Raw genomic sequence first — 22,595 nt, 5'->3', positions numbered from 1 at the left:
AAAGCGGCGAGCATTTGTTGCGTGAGTGAATCTTCGGCGTAGCCCTGGCGGATTAACTCATCAATTGATTTCTGCTCTGGCTCGGGATCCATGGCGGCGACAAACTCCAAGTCGCCTTCCAGGCGAGATGCAACCAGTAGTTCTTCCAGGATGGTCGGGTCGACCTTTTCAGGCGGCAGCATCACTTGCTCGCGGTGTTTCAAGTGCTCGTCGTCAGCGCCGGCGGGCTTCACGCCGGGCAATCTGCTGAGCGCATCAGGAATCGTGGCCTTGGCTCCAGGGCGATAGGTGATGACGAAATTGAACTGAGACAAAAGCTCGGCCCAACGGACTTGCCGCTGGTTCAACTGCTTCGTCGTCATGAAGGTCTGCAGGTTCTTGTGATCCGTGACAATTTTGAAGGCTTCCTCGACACCTTGCAGCTCTGGACGCCACTCTTCAAGCGCCTTGACGATAGCCAAAAGTTCTTTGTCATAGATCTCGTAGTTGCACTCCGGGGCTGTATATTTGGATGAGAAAAAGGCGACGGGGCAGAGCTTGCCATCATCATCCTTCTGGTAAAGAACTCCGCCGGACGCCCAGTTTGAGGCGTCTATCTCGACACTGTCTTCTTGGTGTAGTCATAGTAGGCGAGGACTGGTGCTGTGGAATACGCTGTCTTGAGTTTCTCAAACGCTGCTGCTTGGTCTAGGCCCCAGGTCCAGGCGGCGCCCTTTTTCAAGACGCGAGTCATCGGCCGATTACTGATGAGTATCCCTCAATGAAACGTCGGTAAAAATTGGCAAAGCCGAGGAACTGTTGAAGCTCCTTCACCGAGGTCGGGTCCTTCCAGATCTGGATCGCTTCAACTTTATCAGGGTCCATCGTCATTCCGTCAGTGGAAATGAGTAGGCCAAGGTGCTTGGTCTTTGTTGTGTAGAATTCCGACTTGTTGATGTCGATCTGCAGGCCTGCCGTGCCTAGGCGTCGGATAATATCATCAACATGGCGGGTGTGCTCAGCTCGAGTCCTGGAGAAAACAAGGACATCGTCCAGGTAAGCTGTGCAGTAGACATCCAGGGCGTCATGGAGCACATGGTTGATATAGTTCTGGAACGTAGCTGGTGCGTTGCAGAGGCCGAATGGTGTGACAAGCATCTTGAAAAGGCCGAAACGGGTGATGAACGCGGTGAGCCATTCGTGGCCTTCGGCTACGCGGATGCGATTGAAAGCAGCAATAATGTCAAGTTTAGTGTAGAACTTGGCGCCGCATAGTGCATACAGTGTCTCGCGGATCAGTGGCAATGGGTATCTGTTCTTGATCGTTACCTCATTGAGGCCTCTGTAGTCGTGGCAAATACGCACGCTGCCACCGGGTTTGGCGGCAAGCAGGAGCGGTGTAGCGGCTAGGGAGGTTGGCTCGCGGATAAAGTTCTTGTCAAGCATCTCGTCAATCCATTTCTTGATGCAGCGGAGCTCGGCTGGCGAAAATGGCCGGTTCTTGAAGTACGGGGCTTGCTTGCCAGGCATTATCTCGATTCTATGGTCCTAGGGTCGATGGGGTGGGAGTGATTCAGCGTTCTTTGTCAGGAAGTGCTCGACATGCTGGCGGAACTCAGGTGGCAGCTGTTTCAGAACGCCTTCTCGGGTGACAGGTGCCTTGCTCTCTAGAAACTTTTGAACGTCCTCGTTGACGATCTTGCGGCGGAGGGGTTCAGAGCCAGAGGCCAGGTTCTCCTTCAGGAAGTCGTGAAAGTACTCGGGTATCATTTTCTTTGCCTCATCCAGTGAGTAGTCTCCTTCGACGAGGCGGCGATAAGCCATTTCGGAGAGTTGTAGCAGCTCAATTGGCCTCATAGGGAGCTCAGAGAGAGCTTGACGGTTCTCTTCTTGATCAGATATTTTGTTCAGCTCGGCCATATGGATCCTCATGACCTGGACGCCTTTTTTCTTGCAGAACTGAGCGAAATTCAAGCCGCGGACGCAGCGAATGTCGTCAGTCTTGGGGCGCTCTACTGACTGTGTGTCTGGCTGGCTGACACGGCTCGGCCGGCTGTTGTGAGCGGGCGGGAGTCGGCGGTCGTGCACGAGGCGGGCAGGCAGGGGGTGTGAGGTTGGGCGAGCTGGTGGAAATGTTTCCATTGCTTTGTTTTCGGGGCCTGCTGATGTGGTAGCCGTTTTCAGTGCGCTCCGTCCGGCGAACGGCATCAAACGGTGGTTCGGTGTCACAAATGAACCAACGAGAGTCAACAACGGCGGCTTACTTACAGAAGCCAGTGGGGAACGTAGGACGTTTCGAGCCAATCACTTAGGACCAATCGGAACGAGTCCTAGAGGTGCTCCAGAGAGCTCTCAGGAGCATGAGAGAGCACCAGTGCAAGGCCAATCAGAGGACGCTCTAAGAGGCTCTCGAGAGCACCATAGAGCATTGGCTCTAGGTGGCTCTAGAGAGCACGAGAGAGCAACCAAATGCATCTAGTATATAGTCACTCGTTCTGGAGGACTCTGGGAGTTCTCCAGTAAGCAACTCAAGTGCAAGATTGTCAGTACCCTTGGACATTGCTTGTTGTGAACCCTTTGGCTTCACCGAACCTCACCCCGTTGTCAAGTATAACCTTCAGGAGTCCCTTTCAGAAGTTGGGGCTTTGAGATTCGTCACAGTTACGAGCAAAACAGTCCGCTTTCTTCAACCAGCCTTAATAATCATTGTCCCTAGGGGGAACGTCGAGCGTGACAAACATATCCTTGATTTTATCGTTGATGTAGATTTTTAATAGGTCGACCTTCTGCTCAGGGGTCTTTTTAGCCTTGACGAATAGCTCGTCCAGTTCTTGCTTCTAGGACCAGTAGTTGCGGTTTTTCTAGAAGAATATATCGAGCTTGTCTTTAGCGAACTGTGAAGAGTCTGTAGTAATATACTAGTACATATGAATTTCAGCATCGCCTGCTGATCGTTGAACTTGAGGTTAGGGTCATCAAGGTTCCTACGGAAAGCAGTGACATAGTCAGAAATGAACTGAAAAGCTTTCCTATCGCACTGGTCGGCGATATAGCCGATACGGAGCTTTGGGGTGTCGAAGTAATCCAAGTCGCGGTCAAACATACCTATGATCTTCGACTCCCAGGTCTCGTAGGACCCTGGATTTTATAGTAGGCGCTGTTCTGGCGTCGAACTTCGAGGGGGGTGGGCTGCCAGACGCTTCTTGCTCTTGCTAGAGCTTATGGCGCTCGAGCTCCCTATCTCTTCCAGTAGCTTATACTGTTGCTCAATGACTTTCTTAAGGAAATCCCGCTCCTTGGCGATAGTTTGAAGATTTGCCTCGGCTACCTTGCCGCGGGATGTGGCGTCATCTCGTTCGTCGATAAGAGCGCGATCGATCGAGTGTTCTATAGAGTTGAGGAAGTCACTATAGGAGTCGAGTGCGTTAATGTAGGCGAGGTTCGGGCATCGTCAGTTGTCGAAGAGGCCCGCGAGCTCAATCCTGGGGTCTATGGGCGTAGAGTCGCCCATTTCTAGAGGTTTTTGTTTCGTTGTGGCCGTGGGGTCGGTGATCTCGGGGTTCGCAGTAGTCTTGGGATTCGGTGATCTTGGGATTCGGTGATCTTGGGATTCGGTGGTCTTGGGATTCGGTGGTCTTGAGGTTCGGTGGTCCGGGGGTTCGCAGTGGGCTTGGGAATCAGTGGTCTCGGGTCGCGTCAGGATGCATCAGGAAGGTTTTCGGGCCACCGGGTCGCATGACGGTAAAACTGGCTGGGACAACTTCGTGAGGGCTTCAGTGGCTATAGCGCACGACAGGGCGGCAAATTATAATAGAGCAAACTGGCACAGAACCATAGTAGGTCTAGGAAGATAACTGCGTTGCTCTATAAAGAGGAAAGGAAGCTATGGATGGATGAACCTGAAGCTAAGCGCAATGTGCCACGTACCTAGGGATCGGCGGTCCAATGCCATGACACCAAGAACCTAGCTGGCTATAGAGATACGCTCGCAGAGTGACCTGTATAGGGCTCTCGACGGGCGGGGAAACAAAGAGAGAAGGCTTGCTAGGAAGGTAATCAGGTAGCTACTATGCTCTAGGAGGCTCCTTAGAGTATAAGCTAACTGCATAGCTAGAACTAGGCTAGTTCGCTAGCCTAGTTAGTGATCTACGCCTTTCTTTTCGCTATAGTAGGTGAATTCAAGACTTCAGACTGGTATAGGAGAGACAGAGGTTTTTAGTCTAGCCTTGCAGGCATAGTTTTCCTTTGTAATTAGTGGTAGAGGGTCCGGCGAGCCCTAGGGCATAGCGGTATAGGAATACTAATAATGAATTTGGAATGGCTATACACGAAAACTTGTTAAAAAAAGGTTAAGGGTACGGATATGTGTCTAGATTTATGAGGTAGGGGTTGTTGTTGGAAAGCCAACAGCCACGAATGTGCCGCACCGTAGTAATTGGGTACCAAAAGATGGGCAACCACTCAATTGATGATGATGTTCCTGTCTGCGTTCTTCCAGACGTTCCCTGCCTGTTCCTGATCCTGAGAATCCTGGCGCCAAGCCATTAGTACCCCTGAACTGCCCTCTCTGACCACCTGCCAAATCCAACAGTTATTTCTACCTAACAGCCTCATTCCCCTCTACCCCGCCTGCCGCTGCATGAAAGATTGAGCACCCAACGCGGATGCAGTTTTCTCACAAGCAAGGCACATCGATGCACGTGCCCGCAAAATCTGAGCGTCGGGCATCAAACCTACCTTACCTTATTCTATACACAAGGAGGCTGCTCGGTGTCCCAGCACCTTCTGTGTGCATGTCGAGGGAAGTAAGCTTCTCTTTTGAACTTATTAATACTTTAAAGGCCAGGTACAGGTTGGGTCCGAATCGCGAGACGATGCAGGCGAGAGCCTGGCTGTTCAGGGCTTGCAAGATACCTATGTAGGTAGTAAAGAAGCCAACTAAATCAATTCCAAGGCGCTTGTAGAACTACCTGTGCCAACACATCACAATCTGGCCCAAGTCGGGCTGGACAGTTGATAGCCAGTTCGTATTCGTATCTGGGAAAAATTCAAATCGTCGAAGCGTTGAAGACATCAGAAATCGGAGAATCATGGTGAAGACTACGGTCCGGTTCCAGCCACGGAAGAAGGCCGAAGAGTTGCGGGCTCTCGGACACTCGGAGAGCCCGAAAAGTGCGATCTTGACCCACTTGAAATATGGGATCGCGGGCTAGCTTCGGATGGCCATGGACCCGGCTAGCTCCTTGGCACTCTGCTCTGTCTTTATTGGATGTACGGATCCGTAATCAAGCTGCCAAGCCCCGACGAGATAAAAGGCTCCCGATCAGGATTGCCCTTACACGTGTAGTGTATGGCCAGAACTTCGGTTTCGGGGGTGGCGTCGAAAGGCTGCATGGTGATAACATCTTGCCTGAGTGATGGGGCTGTCATCTGCGTCATCGAATTCAGCGGCGCCTTCACTCTACTGACATCAAGACCTTACCTAGGTCGTGCTCGTCGACAGATCTTATCGTCTTGCATGTAGGGACCTTACTCTACGTTAATGGATTATACTCGAAGTCGCTTGCAAGAACAAACATAGTTGGATCCGCAGGTCAACGATCTTCCAACCCAATTCCTCAGATTTCACGCAGTGGGAGACAAAGGGAGGGCAGGTTCTTCACTCCGCAGATTGAGACTTTGAAAAGACCATTCAGCTTCTTCGAGACCTTGCCCTAGAGATGATTCATATCTCGTCGTTTTCGACCGATTTCCAGAACCGGCGGGGGAGGAAGGCGTGCGACACATCCAGGTTGGTGGGGTGAAGTCGACGGTGTCGGCTCCCGATTTCTACAGGTTTTCATGAATTCTTGGGGTCGGCTAATACTGTATGATGCTTTTGACTCCACCACCAATGAGCTCTTCGTTGTGAAGTGCTCACTGCTCGGGAACTTTTTCGCTTGTCGGGGCGTTTGGAAGGGTTCGCGCAACGCTCCCGGACCCCGGCGCGGTGCTCTTGGACTGCGCCATCCTTCCTGCACGGTTTGGACTCCACTCGGGGCCTGCGAAAACCCCGTCTCCCCATGCCTCTTTTTATAGCCCAAACGACCGCCAAATTTCTCAGGGGCAACCGCCATTTTTATTGTTTGATTGTTGGCTGTCGTTGGATTGTGGTCTCTGGTATTCCCAGCGTGACTCCGTCCCCTCGGCTTTCTATTTCGTGCCGCTCATTCCTCCTACCCAGTTCACCATTGATCCGACTTTAATTTCGACAGTTTCATCTTCGCATTTCCAGATCTGCGTGCAGGTGTTTGAAGCTCGGTCGCACAGCGGCCCCGCAAAACGGCATATTCCGCACCATTTAGGCTGCACGGCCAATTCACCGCGACACGTGGTTGTGCATCAGCCCGACCGACGATCCGATGTCCTTCACGGGGACGGGTTCCTTCGGGAACTACGACCTGACGGCCCAGACGACCGGGTCGCCGCTCGCCCGGCAGACGACGCGCGAACACCCAGATCAAGCGGTCACACCCGCGGCATCATCACCAGCTCGCAATGACCAGGGCACCAGAACCCGTGCCACATCGGTAACGGAGATTGCCGATGGTGATGTCTCGCGCTATGAGAAGGACATTTCACCAGGCAATGCAACCGACACGGCCGGCGAGGACGACGAGGCATCGGAGAACGCAGTTGAGCAGGAGCGCCGTCATAGCATCGTGCAAGCTCTAGCGAGGAAGTTCACCAACCAGTCGAATGCCGGTCCCCAAGCTGGCGTCAACCCCTTTTTCGTTTCGTCGGACGACGAGGCTTCGCCGTTAAACCCCAATGGCCCCAATTTCAACGCCCGTGCCTGGGCCAAGGCCGTGGTCGAAATGACTGCTGGCGAAGGCCAACAGATGCGTACCACAGGCGTGGCCTTCCAAAACCTCAATGTGCACGGCTTCGGCTCTGCGACGGATTACCAGAAGGACGTCATCAATGTATGGCTGGAGGCCGTCGGCCTCGTGCGCCGGATTACTGGCCACGGGAAGCGTCGCATCGATATTCTGCGCGACTTTGATGGTCTGGTCCGCAAGGGCGAGATGCTTGTCGTCCTGGGACCTCCAGGCTCGGGCTGCACGACATTTTTGAAAACCATCGCTGGCGACTACAATGGCATTTTCGTCGATGAAAACTCGTATTTCAACTACCAAGGTCAGTGTTGCTAATCCTCGGCTCCAAATCTGATTGATTTCTGACATTTGACTCAGGAATGACGGCCAAGGAGATGCACACGCAGCACCGTGGCGAGGCCATCTACACTGCCGAGGTCGACACGCATTTCCCACAGCTGACGGTTGGCGACACGTTGACCTTCGCTGCCCATGCCCGCGCTCCGCGCCAGCTGCCTCCCGGCGTTAACAAAACGATGTTTGCCAACCATCTAAGAGACGTCGTCATGGCTATGTTTGGCATCAGCCATACGATCAACACTCGCGTTGGCAACGAGTACATCCGTGGTGTCTCGGGCGGTGAACGGAAACGTGTCACCATCTCTGAGGCGGCCCTGTCCGGTGCGCCTCTGCAATGCTGGGACAATAGTACCCGAGGCTTGGACAGCGCCAATGCCATCGAGTTCTGCAAAACCTTGAGGCTGCAGACCGAGCTGTTCGGCAGCACAGCTTGCGTGTCCATCTATCAGGCGCCTCAGAGCGCCTACGATCTTTTCGACAAGGCCCTTGTGCTGTACGAAGGCCGCCAGATCTTCTTCGGAAGGGCCAGCGACGCCAAGCAGTACTTCATTAATTTGGGTTTTGAATGCCCCTCTCGCCAGACGACGCCCGACTTCCTCACGTCGATGACAAGCCCACATGAACGCATCGTGCGCCCCGGTTTTGAAGCCAAGGCACCGCGCACCCCCGATGAGTTTGCCGCCGCCTGGAAGAACAGTGCAGAATACAAGGCTCTGCTGGCCGAGATTGAGGTGTACAAGCAGAGCCACCCCATCAATGGGCCCGACGCCGAGGCATTTCGCGCTTCCAAGAGAGCACAGCAGGCCAAGTCTCAGCGACTCAGGTCGCCCTTCACCCTCTCGTACATGCAGCAGGTTAACCTCTGCCTTTGGCGTGGTTGGAGGCGACTGATTGGCGATCCGAGCTTGAGTCTCGGTGCCCTGATCGGCAATTTCATCATGGCCTTGATCATCTCGAGCGTCTTCTTCGACCTGAAACCCACCACGTCCAGCTTCTACCAGCGAGGCGCCCTGTTGTTCTTCGCCTGCTTGATGAACGCATTCGCCAGCGCCCTCGAGATCCTCACCCTGTACGCCCAGCGTCCCATTGTCGAGAAGCATGATCGCTATGCCCTCTACCACCCGTCCGCCGAAGCTGTGGCGTCTATGTTGTGCGACATGCCGTACAAGATCGCGAACACCATTGTTTTCAACATCACCCTCTATTTCATGACCAATCTGCGCCGCGAAGCCGGTGCTTTCTTCTTCTTCCTGCTCATCTCATTCTTCACCGTCATGACCATGTCCATGATGTTCCGGACGATCGCCAGCTCGTCAAGAACCCTGTCTCAGGCCATGGTACCGGCTGCTGTCATTATCCTCGCCCTCATCATCTTCACCGGTTTCGTTATCCCCATCGACTACATGCTGGGTTGGTGCCGTTGGATCAACTACATTGATCCCCTGGCGTATGCCTTCGAGTCCCTGATGGTCAATGAGTTTCACGGCCGCACCTTTGAATGCAGCCAGTTCGTTCCGAGCCCCAGCTTCCCCGGATACGAGAAGGTCGGACCCACAAACAGAGTCTGCTCAGCCGTTGGCTCCGTCGCCGGGTTGGGCGTCGTCAATGGCGATGACTACATCAACACCGCTTTCCGGTACTACCATGAGAATAAATGGCGCAACTTTGGCATCATCATTGCTTTCATGATCGGGTTCCTCGCCTTTTACATGTTCGCTGCCGAGAACGTTGCGGCCAAGAAGAGCAAGGGCGAAGTCCTGGTCTTCCGCCGCGGCCACAAGCCGGCCTCGTTCAAGGAGAACAAGGGCGACGCCGAGTCCGGCGGAATACCACTGGCTGGTCCCGTCGCCGAGGCTGCCAACGGCCATGTTTCGGACGGCCACTCGTCCGACAAGGAGGGTGGCATGCTGCAGAAACAGACGAGCGTCTTCCATTGGAACAATGTTTGCTACGAGGTCAAGGTTAAGGGCGAGACGCGACAAATCCTGGATCATGTCGACGGCTGGGTGAAACCGGGCACCCTGACCGCTCTGATGGGTGTCTCGGGCGCTGGTAAAACGACGCTTCTCGACTGCTTGGCCGACAGAACCTCCATGGGCGTCATCACTGGCGAGATGCTTGTCGATGGCCGTCCCAGAGATACGTCTTTCCAGCGCAAGACCGGATATGTCCAACAGCAGGATCTACATCTCCAAACGACGACTGTTCGCGAGGCCCTGAACTTCAGTGCACTCCTTCGCCAGCCCGCTCATGTTCCCCGCGAGGAGAAACTTGCGTATGTCGACGAGGTCATCAGGCTCCTGGAGATGGAGGAATACGCCGACGCCGTCATTGGAGTTCCCGGCGAAGGTCTCAATGTGGAGCAGAGAAAACGTCTTACAATCGGTGTTGAGTTGGCTGCCAAGCCCCCTTTGCTCTTGTTCGTCGACGAGCCGACTTCTGGTCTCGACAGCCAGACCTCGTGGGCCATCCTGGACTTGCTCGAGAAGCTGACCAAGAGCGGCCAAGCCATCCTTTGCACTATCCATCAGCCGTCCGCCATGCTCTTCCAGCGCTTCGACAGGCTCCTCTTCTTGGCAAAGGGCGGCAAGACGGTCTATTTTGGCGATATCGGCAAGAACTCCAAAACCATGACGTCGTACTTTGAGCGCAACGGCGGTTTCCCTTGTCCTGAGCAGGCGAACCCGGCCGAGTGGATGCTTGAGGTTATTGGCGCCGCTCCTGGAAGCCACAGCGACATCGATTGGCACATGACGTGGCGTGAGAGCCCTGAATACGCCGCTGTCCAAGACGAACTGCAGCGCCTCAAGCGTGACGTGAAGGAGTCGAACCCGATCACCGAGGACCCCGGCAGCTACCGCGAATTCGCCGCCCCCTTCTGGCAGCAGCTCATCCACGTCACGCACCGTGTCTTCCAGCAGTACTGGCGCACGCCGTCCTACATTTACTCCAAGACTGCCCTGTGCGTCCTTGTTGCGCTCTTCATCGGTTTCGTCTTCTACAATGCTCCCAACACGATCCAGGGCCTGCAGAACCAGATGTTTGCTATCTTCAACATCCTGACCATCTTCGGCCAGCTTGTCCAGCAGACCATGCCGCACTTTGTCGTTCAGCGCTCGCTGTACGAGGTCCGCGAGCGGCCCTCTAAGGTGTACGGCTGGAAGGTCTTCATGCTGTCGCAGATTATTGTCGAGCTGCCGTGGAACACGCTGATGGCCGCACTCATGTACGTCTGCTGGTACTATCCCGTCGGTCTCCAGAATAACGCCTCGGCCGCCGGCCAGACGGCCGAGCGCGGCGGCCTCATGTTCCTGCTCCTCGTGGCCTTCCTGCTCTTCACCTCGACCTTCACCGACTTCATCATCGCAGGCTTCGAGACGGCCGAGGCTGGCGGCAACATTGCCAACCTGCTCTTCTCGCTGTGCCTGATCTTCTGCGGTGTCCTCGCCACGCCCGACACCATGCCCCGGTTCTGGATCTTCATGTACCGGGTCAGCCCCTTCACCTATCTCGTCAGCGCCATGCTATCGACGGCCGTGGCCAACACCGACGTCGTCTGCGCCGCCAACGAGTTCCTCCACTTTGCCCCGCCCGACGGCCTCAGCTGCGGCGAGTACATGGCGCCCTATATCTCGCAGTTCTACGGATACCTCGAGGATACGGCCAACACCACCATGTGCTCGTACTGCACCATCAGCAAGACCAACGTGTTCCTGGCGAGCGTCCAGTCCAGTTACGATGACAGGTGGCGCAACTTTGGGTATGTGTCCTCTCCCTGCCCCCGGCTCTCGCCTGCTAGATTGCGCGGACCTTAACACTAATTTTGTCTCACAGCATTCTTTGGGCATACATCATCTTCAACATCCTCGCCGCTCTGGGCTTGTACTGGCTTGTCAGAGTTCCCAAGAAGAAACTTGGGAAGAAGAAGCAGGATTAAAAATTCTGGTTTTGACCTCCCGTGACGGGGATTCGTGATGGGACGACGCCATCGTCTTCCCCATCTGATGTCGGTCATGGCATTGATGACCTTACATATCCCATCCCTCTCCATCACTTTAAGCCATTTGCACAGCGATTTTCCTTCCATTTCATGTTAGATATTTTTGCATCTCACCGACCACATACAAAGCTCTGTACTTACCATTGTTTTCTCTGTTCCTTCATAATGTCTAGACCAGATCCCAGGGTGCCGGCGATGCTGTGCATATTACCTTGCTTCACAAATAGATTCCGATCCCGTCACGGGACGTTGAATGTTCAAATCAGATGAGGTGGCCATTTGCCGTAGTAAATAAGTGGGTGCTTCGTGACTGCCAAGCCCGTTCTGGAGTCATAAAGCCTTGTTGGTACCTGTACAGCTTCTATACAAAAGTGATGAATGATCGATCCATCACAACACACAACGACTAACTCTAAAGGAAGTTGATGCCCACACCAACCTGCAATCCCTTCCGCCCTTCCTCACCCCTCCGCAAGACAAGTGGCAAGCTGAAATTGAGCTCAAACCGGGCTACGGGATGAGCATACACCAGCCCGAACCCCGCAGCCAGACTGGGCAGCCCATTCGCGAGCTCCCCCACAGCCGACTTGACGCCCCTGAAGACAGTTGCCGAGTCCATGGCCAGGCCTTCCCTCGCCTTCTCTTCACTGTGTTTGGCGTTGAGCGCCACCAACCGGCCCGCGTTAGCAAACAGCTGCAGCCTCAGCGGAGAGTCGGGCCCTGTGCGCGGCAGCGGGATCAGCGCATTGACGCCACCAGCGGCATAGACGTCGCCGCCCACGGAATCTACACCGTCGTGCGGGCCCAGCCCGCCGAGCTTGAACCCTCTCACGTCGGTAGGCCCGCCGAGCTGGAAGCGGTCGCTGATGCGGCTTGGTTGGGCGCATCCCGAGAGGGGGGAGTAGCTGCCGATGGGGAGCGGGTATAGGAGACCCAGGCGGAGGCCGCCGCCGATGGAGATGCCCGGCTGCTTGGAGGAGGAGGATGTTAGGCCGGGAAGGGATAGGGACAGCGCGCCTGAGGCCTCGAGTTCCGTCTTGGCGAAGGCGACGTCGCCGTTCAAGGGGCCCCAGCCGGCGAGCTCGGAGATGGTGCGGAGGAGGTAGCCTGATTGCGGCAGCATCGGATTGTCGCGGCGGTCGCGGGTGAATGTGTGTGTGACGGAGCTCTTGAGGGAGTCGCCTGTGTCGGCGCGGACCGTGGGTGATGCGGTGGCGGCCAGGCCGGTGAGTTGGCGCCACACGCTCGAGTACGACAGGGCGTGGCTGTCGCTGTTGTCGGTCAGCCAGGCGAGCCGCAAATTCCCGCCCGTCAGCTGCTCTTCGTGCGACGCCCACGGTTTTTGGGTAGCCGAGCGAAGAGCTTCCACCGACAGCCGGAGGTCGGGGTTGCCATTTACTGGCGTGGAGAAAGTGGCGTTGTAGGCTGAGCGAGTCCGGGTGCCGGTACTCGCGTTGACGGAGAGGGTCTCCGCGCCGCCAAAGATGTTGCGTGCTACGGCGTTGGTGTAGGCGGAGCCTTCGGCGTTGCCAAAGTCGGTGCCGGCGCTAAAAGCCCAGCGCGGCTTCTCCTTCACACGGATCGAGATGTCGAGGTCGGTTCGGTCGGTGAGGGGGTTTGACTCGGGACGCGGAGCCTCAGACAGAAACACACGGAATCCTTCCTCCTTGAAAATGTCTTTTTTAGAGTAGCTAATGTGTCAACACGGAGCATGCACAGAGCAACTTCACATGTTAGAGCGGGGTGTGCGCACCGAAACGGGCCATCTTTTTAGTGGCTACGCCGACACGGTCGAGGACCTGGCCCAGGGTGGTTCCGGCATGAGCGTTTTCTTCCACCACGGCCTTGAGGATGTGGTCAAGCAAGCTTCTCCTGGTGTTGGTGGCGCCATGGACCTCGAGGGAACTTATGGAAGCTGGGGTCAGGAGGTGCTCATCGAGCTGGTGGCGGTTACCAGGTTAGCACCTTACCGCAAGTGCAGGTAGACGATGGAGGGATCGGTCGAGGTTGGGTTGTACCATTTGGGCAGGGCCTTGGTAAGAAGGTTGCGCCATGCTTGAACTCGTGGTAGCATTGGCCTTGTCGGCGACCTGATGTGTGAGCGAAGTTAGTTAAACTAAGCTCATACAGCTTGCTTGTGGCCATGGGAGCTGCATGAGTTGGACAAGTCGCCAGACCGCATAAAAGAAAAGAATTAGAAAGCCAGGTGGTCCTTACGTTACTGCCGCCGAAGCCAAGAGAGGCGGCCATTGATGTGTCCCTCGCCGTAATGGGGGCGATTGCAAGTTGAGGAGGATTGCCTTCAGGTCCGGGGATAGGTTGCCCCGAATTTTGCTTAACTTCCAGCTTCGGTCAGGACTCGGGTGGTGCCGGTCCCTGACGTTTGGACCCGACATTGGACAAAACGACTGCGGTGGCCCCACAATTTCTATCCCCAGGAGGGGCTCCACTCAATGGACGGGGGTGCCTTACGGATACTCCGTAGATCCGTACAGCAGGAACAATGTAACAAGGTACTGTACTTACCAAGGTCGGTCTGCATATCTGGGCTGACGACTCACGACTGACAATCAACTGAAGAGACTGGTCCCTTGACTTTCAGCTGCCTCCATTTAACTCTTCTGCTTCCCACTTATCACCACGCGATACGAGCTCAATTCAGCGATTTACTACTGACTTCGTTTCCGCTTCCACTCATATCATTTTCCTTTCCTTCTTCCCAGCTTCCACCACGCGGCGGCCTCGTTATCGGACCCTTTGTTGGCCGTTTGTCAACGCAGCCGCCGTCACATCCAGAGACTTTCGGCTCGTCGGCATGGCGAGTCGGGCGGCGCAGAAGCGCGTACGTCTCACGAACCGCTCATAGCAGCCGTAGCAACAGGCGGTAGATAACTAACCATCTTTTTGCTGTCCACAGTTGACGCGCGAATACAAGAGCATCACCGAGAACCCGCCACCCTACATCACAGCACACCCCTCAGAAGCAAACATTCTCGAGTAAGACATCGCTCGAAGCACCCAATTCGTTATTGCGCGCTGACACAAGCACACCCCGCAGATGGCACTACATCATCACAGGACCCGAGAACACATCCTATCACGGGGGCCAGTACTGGGGCACGCTCATGTTCCCTCCAAACTACCCGTTCGCGCCGCCGGCGATCCGAATGCACACGCCCTCGGGCCGATTCCAGCCCTCGAGTCGACTATGCCTCTCCATCTCCGACTTCCACCCGCGCTCCTTCAACCCGGCCTGGGAGGTATCGACCATCCTGATTGGCCTGCTCTCGTTCATGACGTCGGAAGAGATGACGACGGGCTCCGTGTCGGCCAGCGAGGCGGAGCGGAAATACCACGCGGCGCGCTCGCGGTGGTGGAACTCGACTGGGGGGGGGTCCCATCTCAAGTCTGAGAACGGAGCAGGTGCCGCCGGCAAGGGCAACATCAAGGCTGGCGACGGCGGGGCCAAATTCAGGGCGGAGTGGCCCGAACTGGACGAGGAGAACTGGAAGTGGATGCGCGAGAACAAGATCGACACGGCGACGGGGAATAAGATTGTCGAGGCGGGCGGCCCCTCGTGCGGGCCCCAGCTCGGCATTGCGGCCGGTAGTGGACATCAGGCCCACGCGGTGGTGGACGCGGTGATCCAGCAGAGAGACGCCGGGCAAGGGTGGCTGTTCCGGAATAAGCTGTTCCTGGCGGGGGCTATCATATTTGTCTACGTTTTGATTGCGAGGCTGCTTGGGGAGGGGACCTCTTGAGTCTTGGGCGAGGGTGTTAGCCGGATAATGCGGATCTTACGGCTGCCAGCGAGGTGCAAGGCGGATTGGGTCTTTGGGTGTCCAGTTTTCCCAGGCTATTTTAACCTGCTCATCAGGATGGGGTGACGTTTCCGAGAAGAAGGGAAAGTTGCCTTACGGCGGTTGAGATGTGAGATGGATTTGAAACGCTTGTCTCATACCCACGCAATTGCTGGTCAGCGCTCTTGTCTATATCGGAGCAGGCAGTGCTTAGTATTCCATATCCACGCATGGACCAAAATAGAGGTTTCTTTCTCCAGCATGAAGATGGGCGAGGGAGGCGTCGGACAAGTTCAACTGAAGGCATGAATCACGCGACTTGATTAAGCCTTGCATGTGTTTCTCGTCAACGATGGTTCCCTGGGGACTTCTGAGGTATTCTCGTCAACCTGCCACCGTAATGGATCAAGACAAGTCTTGAGTTTCTGACGGCCCGGTCACAAGCGCCATGGAACCCTTTTCTACGCTCTATCTCGAAAGGGTTGCCTTCGATAACCATGCAACGGCGCGTCACTGAACGTTTGGGGTGGGGTCGATCTGGCGATCTGCCGAGAACAGGGTTTGATCTCCATGCCCTGGATTTCTTTGCAACTTTCCCGCTTTGTTTCTGTTCAACCTGGATTAACAACGCGCAGCTTTCGAAGGCCGAAAAGGTTGGTGAAGGATGGAAAGCCGAGGACAGGAGGGGTTTGTAGGATTCCGTGCGTTCTATTCTCACCGCTCGTCTCCGGGAACACTGCCTTCTGAATGGGCAAGAGCAAGAACGGCCACGGAGAGAAAGGAACGTGGAACCTGCAAGCAGGCCCTCGACAAATACATCCATGTGAGGTGATCAAACAATGCACCATCGGGACATTTTCGCGACTTCCGTCTTACCCTAGGTCGTTGTTGCTCTCGGGTAATACCCCCTATATCTATCGACTATTGCTCACCACCGCCAGGATCTCTATGACTCCATTCTTTCTTTCTGTCTTTCTGTCTTTCTGTCTTTCTGTCTTTCTGTCTTTCTGTCTTTCTGTCTTTCTGTCTTTCTGTCTTTCTGTCTTTCTCTCCTTTTTCTCTTTCTCTTCTCTCTCTCCTCTTCAACTTTGTCCTTATATTCCATCTATTCCCTGCTTTTCTTACATTCCTTTCTTTGATCCTGTTTACGTCTAGTGCCCTGCCATGTGCCACGCTAATGTATAAACCAGGGTCAGACTGCATTGCTTAGGAGGAGATACTACGCTGCCTCCAGCGGTTTCCATGATTCAACGTTGGTTTCTTTCTTGGTATTGCAATAAAAAGCGTAGTAAGGCCTCCAAGTCCATCAAAGGCGGATATGTGCTATTATTCCGTTCACCGGATTTCGCCTAGCACTGGAACCGCCAGCCAGCCGGGTCACAACATCATCAACACACAGTCCACAGCAAATATGACAGCATGGGGAACCCAAACGTCACAGCTCATTACTGGCGGCACAAATGTCCCGCCAAGAACCCAGAGGACGGAGACGATGTCGTCAGCAATCACCCAAACATCAAACACACCGAGATCTCTCCACGACCGCCTGTCATCCAAGCGCGGGGAGTCCCTCCTGGGCACGAAATGCAGCGTAGACGGCTGCCAGTACGTGGTCAACGAGGAGACGGCCATTCTCAACAAGTACAAGCAGGAGATCCACGACCTCGGCGGCAAGAACCTGTACCCCAACAGGATGATCCCGGTCTCGATGCGGTGCTGCAAGTGGTGGTGCCGCAACAAGACCACCTACGGCCACAGCGAATACAACTCCAACTTCTCCGGGCTGGGAAACCACACTTGCGTCCACGCCTACGTCTACCAAGACGCTATCCATGAGCGGAACATCGAGAGTCGGCTGCCCGGCTGCACCTGTGTCATGCTCAATGAATTTGGTGAGGCCGTCGAGACGTGGGAGCCGCAATCCCGCAGGGGCGTGCCGTGCCCCGGTAGGCCGTTGGATCTTGATATCAAGTATCATGAAAGGAGGATGCAAAAAGATGGGGAGAAGGAGCCGAGCAGCGAGTCCTCGGGGAAGTGAGCGTCATGTGGCATGACTCTGGAACAAGTCCCAGTCCGTAGTGATTACCAAATAATGTAAGATGAGTAGCCTAGAGTGTCAAAAGTTTCTGCATACGAGATATAGAGTCTCGTGATAACACGCGGAGATGAACGCTGCCTTCTCAGGTTGATCTCGTTACGAACGCGATCTGGTCCATATCTATATTACAGTGAGGGTGCAAAAGTATCCGGCTACTTGTCACGAACCAACCATATGTACAGGCCCAGTGGGGCACAAGACAGAACTGCAGGAACCGCACGAGGCCCACACGGTAGCCGTGGGGGCCGGGCGATCAAGGGTAGACTTGGGTAGCTGGCTACCCAAGGCGATCAAGGATAGCTTATGGTAGACTGCGATAATGGGCGATCATGAACGCTCTACCAAGTATATAGTCACTCGTTCTAGAGGACTCTGGGAGTTCTCCAGTAAGCAACTCAAGTGCAAGATTGTCAGTACCTTTGGACATTGCTCGTTGTGAACCCTTTGGCTTCACCGAACCTCACCCCGTTGTCAAAGCTATAACCTTCAGGAGTCCCTTTCAGAAGTTGGGGCTTTGAGATTCGTCACACTACTCTACATTCTCCCAGCCACCCACATTACATACCTTGAGCTTTAACACAGGATATCTCAACACTGCAAAGTCGGACAGAAAAAGATGGGCATTGTTAAAAGCCTAGGCCTAGGGCATCAATATTCGTATACCAACCCTTGGCTTTCCTAACTACAACTAGCAGGTTCGGCATTCCGTTGATTACTTATCGATCAACGCCTGTAGGATAGCATCCTACGCCACACGCAGGCACTCTTTGAACCTCTCGATATTCAAGACGTTTTGCTTTAGAGTCTATAATTCTAGGAACATTTTCCGTAGGTTCCGCTTCAGAACTGCCCAAACGTGTGTAACGGGCTGGGCCCGAGATGGGCCTCGGTGACCCTCGGCCAGTGTAACGGGCTGAGCCCGTAAAGGCCTCGGCAAACTCTCGGCCAAGACTCGAGATTCGGTGGACTTCTATCTTGTTCGATATCGGCGCACAGGCCAAGGATGTGGAGGATAAGACGGCAGGTATCTTGCATAGTGTTTCACTCTCTTTTCTTCTTCTCTCTCCATTCGAGACAAACTCGTAGAGTCGTCACCAGCTAGTTTGTGACGAATCTCAAAGCCCCAACTTCTGAAAGGGACTCCTGAAGGTTATACTTGACAACGGGGTGAGGTTCGGTGAAGCCAAAGGGTTCACAACAAGCAATGTCCAAGGGTACTGACAATCTTGCACTTGAGTTGCTTACTGGAGAACTCCCAGAGTCCTCCAGAACGAGTGACTATATACTAGATGCATTTGGTTGCTCTCTCGTGCTCTCTAGAGCCACCTAGAGCCAATGCTCTATGGTGCTCTCGAGAGCCTCTTAGAGCGTCCTCTGATTGGCCTTGCACTGGTGCTCTCTCATGCTCCTGAGAGCTCTCTGGAGCACCTCTAGTACTCGTTCCGATTGGTCCTAAGTGATTGGCTCGGAACGTCCTACGTTCCCCACTGGCTTCTGTAAGTAAGCCGCCGTTGTTGACTCTCGTTGGTTCATTTGTGACATAGTTGTAATATACTCCTGGGACCGTTACAAAAGGAGATCTTCGATATTTTCCAACGCATGATATACGAACGTATACCGGTCCTTTGCTACCTCGATTGTAAGTGGTATTCGCTTCAATGCTCCTCATTTTTGATAATTGTACTCGCGGAGAGCATGACGGACTGTCGAGCTTGACACCTTCTGGTCTAGGACCTTAAGGAGCGGTTTATATATAAGCCGGGTATTGCGCTTGGCTACCTGGACAATATACTGCTTCTCTCGTCGAGTAAGGACCTAAGGCCGGCCGATCCTCAGCTTGGAATCGAAGGATATAGTAGTTGTAAAGCGTTGAATAGTCTTGGACACAACATGTGTTGAATTTGGCAGGTGGTCAGAGAGGGCAGTTCAGGTGTGACTAATGGCTTGGCACCAGGATTCTCAAAATCAGGAACAGGCAGGGAACTTCTGGAAGAACACAGACAGCAACATCATCATCAGTTGAGTGGTTGCCCATCTTTTGGTACTCGATTACTACGGTGCGGTCAATCCGTGGCTGTTGACTTTCCAACAACATGCGATACGCCGAACACGGCTACCACGGTGCATTGGCTAACCCCAGCTACGACCGCACCACAAATGGCTGCACGTGCAGCAGGGCTCAATTCCTCGTGTTCTTGCGATCAGCCGTTAAGATGCGGCCTAAATCGGTCAAATCGAGTGCCAATTAGGGAAGTTATAGTCGTGTGAAAATTCGAGGATGGTGGTAGACGTGTCGAGGAGACGCGTAAAGTGGGTGGGGTGGTACATAACAGACTTTTGGAACCCCACTGTACTTGAGACAACGACGGATCATTAAGTAGGAGACCTGCTTACATAGTTACGTTGATAAGTGCTTTCGTTACGACGGATCGGTTTTTTTAACGAGTGAAATGATACATGGCTTCTACCTTCGAGTTAGGGCTGGAGGACGGCCGGTACGAGGCTGGGCTTCGAAGGTTTGGTGACTTTTCTAGTGCTCAATATAACGGGCGACAGTATCGCGGGAGACGCGAAAGAGCTGGGCGACGGCGCGTTCGCTTTGGCCAGCTGCAACGAGGGTGCAAATAGCTGTACGTGCTCCTGGAGATAGCTCCTGTAACCTCCCACGACCGGCGGTTAAACTGGCAACGAAATCAGCCAAATTGAGCTTCATGATATCGAACTATGGTGGTTCGGAAGTTGGGAAGGGGAGGACGCGAGTCACGACCGCGTTAAATCGATGTAGGGTGGTCGGATACTTTTGAACCCCCACTGTACCTACTGCTACTCCAAGTCTAGTGAGCGTTTAAATTGAATATCCCAATGATGCCACACATCACCATACCTAAGAATGGCCCCAGATTGGCTTGGGCTGGTACAATTCTTCGAGGTACTTCTCCTCGTCCTCCGTCAACACTTTCCCCTTCGCCGAGATAGCTTCCTCCAGTCTCTCGACGCTGCTAAACCCAATAATGGGACTGGTGACGCGCTTGTTGATCCAGGCCAGAGCCACATGAGAGATCTGTCGCGAGGTTAGCGGACCCCCCTTTCTGACTAAACATTAATGTCAATGGCCAAGGTAGTAGCTAGTGAACTCACCGGCCACTCATGCTTATCCGCAATCTCCACAGCCCGCTTGATGATGGTCAAGTCAGGTTCGACCGTCCCGTGCGTTCCGGGCTGGTTGTCCTTCTCCCCCTTACTCCGTTTGGTCGTGCCGAACTGCTCCGGGCGGCGAGCCAGATGTCCCCTGCAGAGCGGCGCCCACGGGATCAAGCCGACGCCCGTGTCGTTACAGAACCGGTTCATTTCGCGCTCCTCCTCGCGGTACAGCAGGTTGTAGTGGTTCTGCATGCTGACAAACTTTGTCCAGCCGTTGCGCTCGGCGCAGAACTGCATGCGGGCAAACTGCGTCGCCCACATGCTGCTGGCGCCGAGGTAGCGCACTTTCCCGGACTGCACGAGGTCGTGCAGCGCCCCCATGGTCTCCTCGACAGGCGTGTCCCGGTCGAAGCGGTGAATCTGCAGCACGTCGATGTAGTCAGTGCCGAGGCGCCGGAGCGAGGCGTCGACCTGGTGGAAGATGGCGGCGCGCGACAGGCCCAGGTGGTTGACGTAGTCCTTGGACTCCTTGAGCTGGTTCATGAAGAAAAAGGCGCGCAGCTCGGGCTCCTCGCCGACGGGGAAATAGCACTTAGTCATGATGACGACCTTTTCGCGCGGGATGTTGTACTTCTTGAGGGCCTTGCCGACGATGATTTCCGAAGCGCCGTTCGAGTACTGGTTGGCCGTGTCCCACGTGTTGAGGCCCCGATCGTAGGCTGCTTTCAGCAGGGGCAGCGCCTCCTCCTCGCCGATGGCCCAATCCAGCGTCCTGGGGTCGCCGAAGCTCATACAGCCAAAGATGGGCACCGAGATGCGGAGCCCGCTGTTTCCCAGCCGTCGGTACTCGCATTTGGTGTTTTCAAGTGAGGTTTTGAGCCCAAGGGGCATGGGGGGCGCCGCCATCTTGCCAGCTAAACAGGATGGTTCTAGGTTTGACTTTGTTGAGGTAGGTTGATGGGTCCTTTTGATTCTCTTGCTTCCGGGTGGTCAACTTGAGAATCTCAAGACTTCTAAAACTTGCGCGAGGGGTTATATGCGTGGTAGCGACGAGCGAGCTGCGTGATGACCACCACAATGTTACCCCGCTGCGGGGATAAAAGGCGGTAAGAGTTGAGTCCAGGTGGTATTCCTGGCTTGACGAACACAGTGTAAGTGTGGAGTTTTCTCTACTATTAGCTGCAGAAGGGCACTCGCTTGCCGACGTGTGTGTCGGACCTGAATTTCCGTGGGTGCGCAAGGAAGTCTCAGGGCCTGAGTTGTACCGGTATTGCTGCCTTCAGTCCCAAATCCGGTACATACATATTTTATCGAAGCGGTCTTTTCGGACTATACCCGCTTGATGTAACGGTCTCAGGTAGTATATTGCAACTAGCTGATGACGACTCTACGAGCACACTGAACTTGGGGAATGAAAGAAGAGATGTGAGACTCTAGTAGCTCGAGAACCAATTTATCCTCACAGGTATGCGCTGCTAGAAGGTTCGACACTGTGGGTCAAGTGGGAATAGCTTCATCCAGGGGGTTTGGTGGACCGTGCTTGTACGAGAGCTGGCCGAGGGTCATCAAGGCCCATCTCGGGCCCAGCCCGTTACACTTAACCTCCTAGACCATAGCCCTACTCACTCTACCAAGCCTAACCCCAACCTCGACTTCCTTGAGAGATACCTACATCGAACAACTATATATAATCTAACCTTAATCTACTTATTAGTAGAGAGCGGTAGAGCGGAAGCTGAAAACACAGAGCTACGCTTTGTCAAGGATTACGGCGAAAACATAGGGCCTAGGACCAGCCAAAGCACGAGAGGTATACTCAAAGTGCATCCGGTCAGCGCTAGCGTACTGTCACGGCGATTGCGCCGTGCCTGCTAGGACCCACGGGTGGAACCCGGCATGTGGAAACCACGGGCCCCTGTGGGTTAAATATTCTGCACCTCGCTGCCGCGAGATCTGTTCGTAGCTCCTCGAGCTACGTCTTGACAATCAAGCCTGCCCGTACCTGACGGAATAGAGCTTAGACTGTAGTTTAGCCCGAATACAATTGTCATTGGATTGTGCGCCTGTCCCGCCGTGACAACGGTTGGCGATAGTCTTACCCCCTCTGCAGTGCCACACTCAAGGACAGTAACCCATGTAGTTGTATCAGAGCTAGTTGTATAAGCCCTGTTTGTAAGGGAACTGCCAATGACTGTGCCGGCCGTAGTTTCGAGCTCCTGCATGCCATGCTCGTCAAGGTTGGCGATATTCGCGGGTACGATGTTCTTATCGCGAATATGGAACTCCAGCCTCTCATAGAAATCTTGGTAAGCGTCCCGTGTAGAGCCTTTCGTACGAGAGCTTTCCAACAGAGCTGATTT

At 54.4% G+C, this 22,595-nt stretch overlaps 7 protein-coding genes across 7 annotated transcripts; 3 read left to right on the top strand and 4 right to left on the bottom strand.

The window, feature by feature from the left end:
* Positions 1-6,380: 6,380 nt before the first annotated feature.
* On the top strand, positions 6,381-11,133 carry N657DRAFT_684870 (uncharacterized protein; the record flags this gene model as incomplete). The annotated part of the gene is made up of 3 exons (XM_062796727.1): positions 6,381-7,158; positions 7,215-10,956; positions 11,031-11,133. The coding sequence occupies 3 exons, from the start codon at positions 6,381-6,383 to the stop codon at positions 11,131-11,133; spliced, it is 4,623 nt and encodes a 1,540-aa protein (XP_062642699.1).
* Positions 11,134-11,608: 475 nt separating this feature from the next.
* N657DRAFT_582761 (uncharacterized protein) lies at positions 11,609-13,446 on the bottom strand (the record flags this gene model as incomplete). Its single annotated transcript, XM_062789634.1, has 4 exons — positions 11,609-12,873; positions 12,950-13,136; positions 13,215-13,286; positions 13,414-13,446. The coding sequence occupies 4 exons, from the start codon at positions 13,444-13,446 to the stop codon at positions 11,609-11,611; spliced, it is 1,557 nt and encodes a 518-aa protein (XP_062642698.1).
* Positions 13,447-13,802: 356 nt separating this feature from the next.
* On the top strand, positions 13,803-15,257 carry N657DRAFT_605442 (UBC-like protein). The gene is made up of 3 exons (XM_062790189.1): positions 13,803-14,038; positions 14,114-14,193; positions 14,255-15,257. Exons 1-3 carry the CDS (start codon positions 14,012-14,014, stop codon positions 14,955-14,957), a joined length of 810 nt encoding a protein of 269 aa, XP_062642697.1. The 5' UTR covers positions 13,803-14,011; the 3' UTR covers positions 14,958-15,257.
* A 1,231-nt stretch (positions 15,258-16,488) lies between these two features.
* On the top strand, positions 16,489-17,034 carry N657DRAFT_684867 (uncharacterized protein; the record flags this gene model as incomplete). Its single annotated transcript, XM_062796726.1, has 1 exon — positions 16,489-17,034. One exon carries the CDS (start codon positions 16,489-16,491, stop codon positions 17,032-17,034), a length of 546 nt encoding a protein of 181 aa, XP_062642696.1.
* Positions 17,035-18,796: 1,762 nt separating this feature from the next.
* N657DRAFT_650806 (uncharacterized protein) lies at positions 18,797-19,286 on the bottom strand (the record flags this gene model as incomplete). The annotated part of the gene is made up of 2 exons (XM_062794025.1): positions 18,797-18,972; positions 19,188-19,286. Coding segments are annotated over 2 exons (162 nt in total), but the record flags the coding sequence as incomplete, so codon positions are not given.
* Positions 19,287-19,562: 276 nt separating this feature from the next.
* N657DRAFT_650801 (Aldo/keto reductase) lies at positions 19,563-21,629 on the bottom strand. Its single transcript, XM_062794024.1, has 3 exons — positions 20,233-21,629; positions 19,979-20,155; positions 19,563-19,917 (listed from the first exon to the last, which is right to left on the bottom strand). Exons 1-2 carry the CDS (start codon positions 21,139-21,141, stop codon positions 19,979-19,981), a joined length of 1,086 nt encoding a protein of 361 aa, XP_062642694.1. The 5' UTR covers positions 21,142-21,629; the 3' UTR covers positions 19,563-19,917.
* Positions 21,630-22,049: 420 nt separating this feature from the next.
* On the bottom strand, positions 22,050-22,595 carry N657DRAFT_324950 (uncharacterized protein). The gene has a single exon (XM_062786818.1). It carries the CDS (start codon positions 22,455-22,457, stop codon positions 22,158-22,160), a length of 300 nt encoding a protein of 99 aa, XP_062642693.1. The 5' UTR covers positions 22,458-22,595; the 3' UTR covers positions 22,050-22,157.

The sequence above is a fragment of the Parathielavia appendiculata genome (assembly GCF_033297405.1).
Source record: "Parathielavia appendiculata strain CBS 731.68 unplaced genomic scaffold N657scaffold_35, whole genome shotgun sequence".
Taxonomy (NCBI): Eukaryota; Fungi; Ascomycota; class Sordariomycetes; order Sordariales; family Chaetomiaceae; genus Parathielavia; species Parathielavia appendiculata.
Note: the sequence above shows the minus strand (reverse complement) of the source record. Positions and strands in the feature narration are given on the sequence as shown.

What these genes read in the sequence shown, in the direction of transcription:
- N657DRAFT_605442 (XM_062790189.1), top strand. Translation starts at nt 14,012, where the DNA reads ATGGCGAGTCGGGCGGCGCAGAAGCGC. An exon ending in GTCGGGCGGCGCAGAAGCGC is followed by an intron (nt 14,039 to 14,113) that starts GTACGTCTCACG and finishes TGCTGTCCACAG; the next exon opens with TTGACGCGCGAATACAAGAG. An exon ending in TCAGAAGCAAACATTCTCGA is followed by an intron (nt 14,194 to 14,254) that starts GTAAGACATCGC and finishes CACACCCCGCAG; the next exon opens with ATGGCACTACATCATCACAG.
- N657DRAFT_650801 (XM_062794024.1), bottom strand. Translation starts at nt 21,141, where the DNA reads ATGGCGGCGCCCCCCATGCCCCTTGGGCTCAAAACCTCACTTGAAAAC. An exon ending in CGGATAAGCATGAGTGGCCG is followed by an intron (nt 20,156 to 20,232) that starts GTGAGTTCACTA and finishes ACCTCGCGACAG; the next exon opens with ATCTCTCATGTGGCTCTGGC.
- N657DRAFT_324950 (XM_062786818.1), bottom strand. Translation starts at nt 22,457, where the DNA reads ATGCAGGAGCTCGAAACTACGGCCGGCACAGTCATTGGCAGTTCCCTT.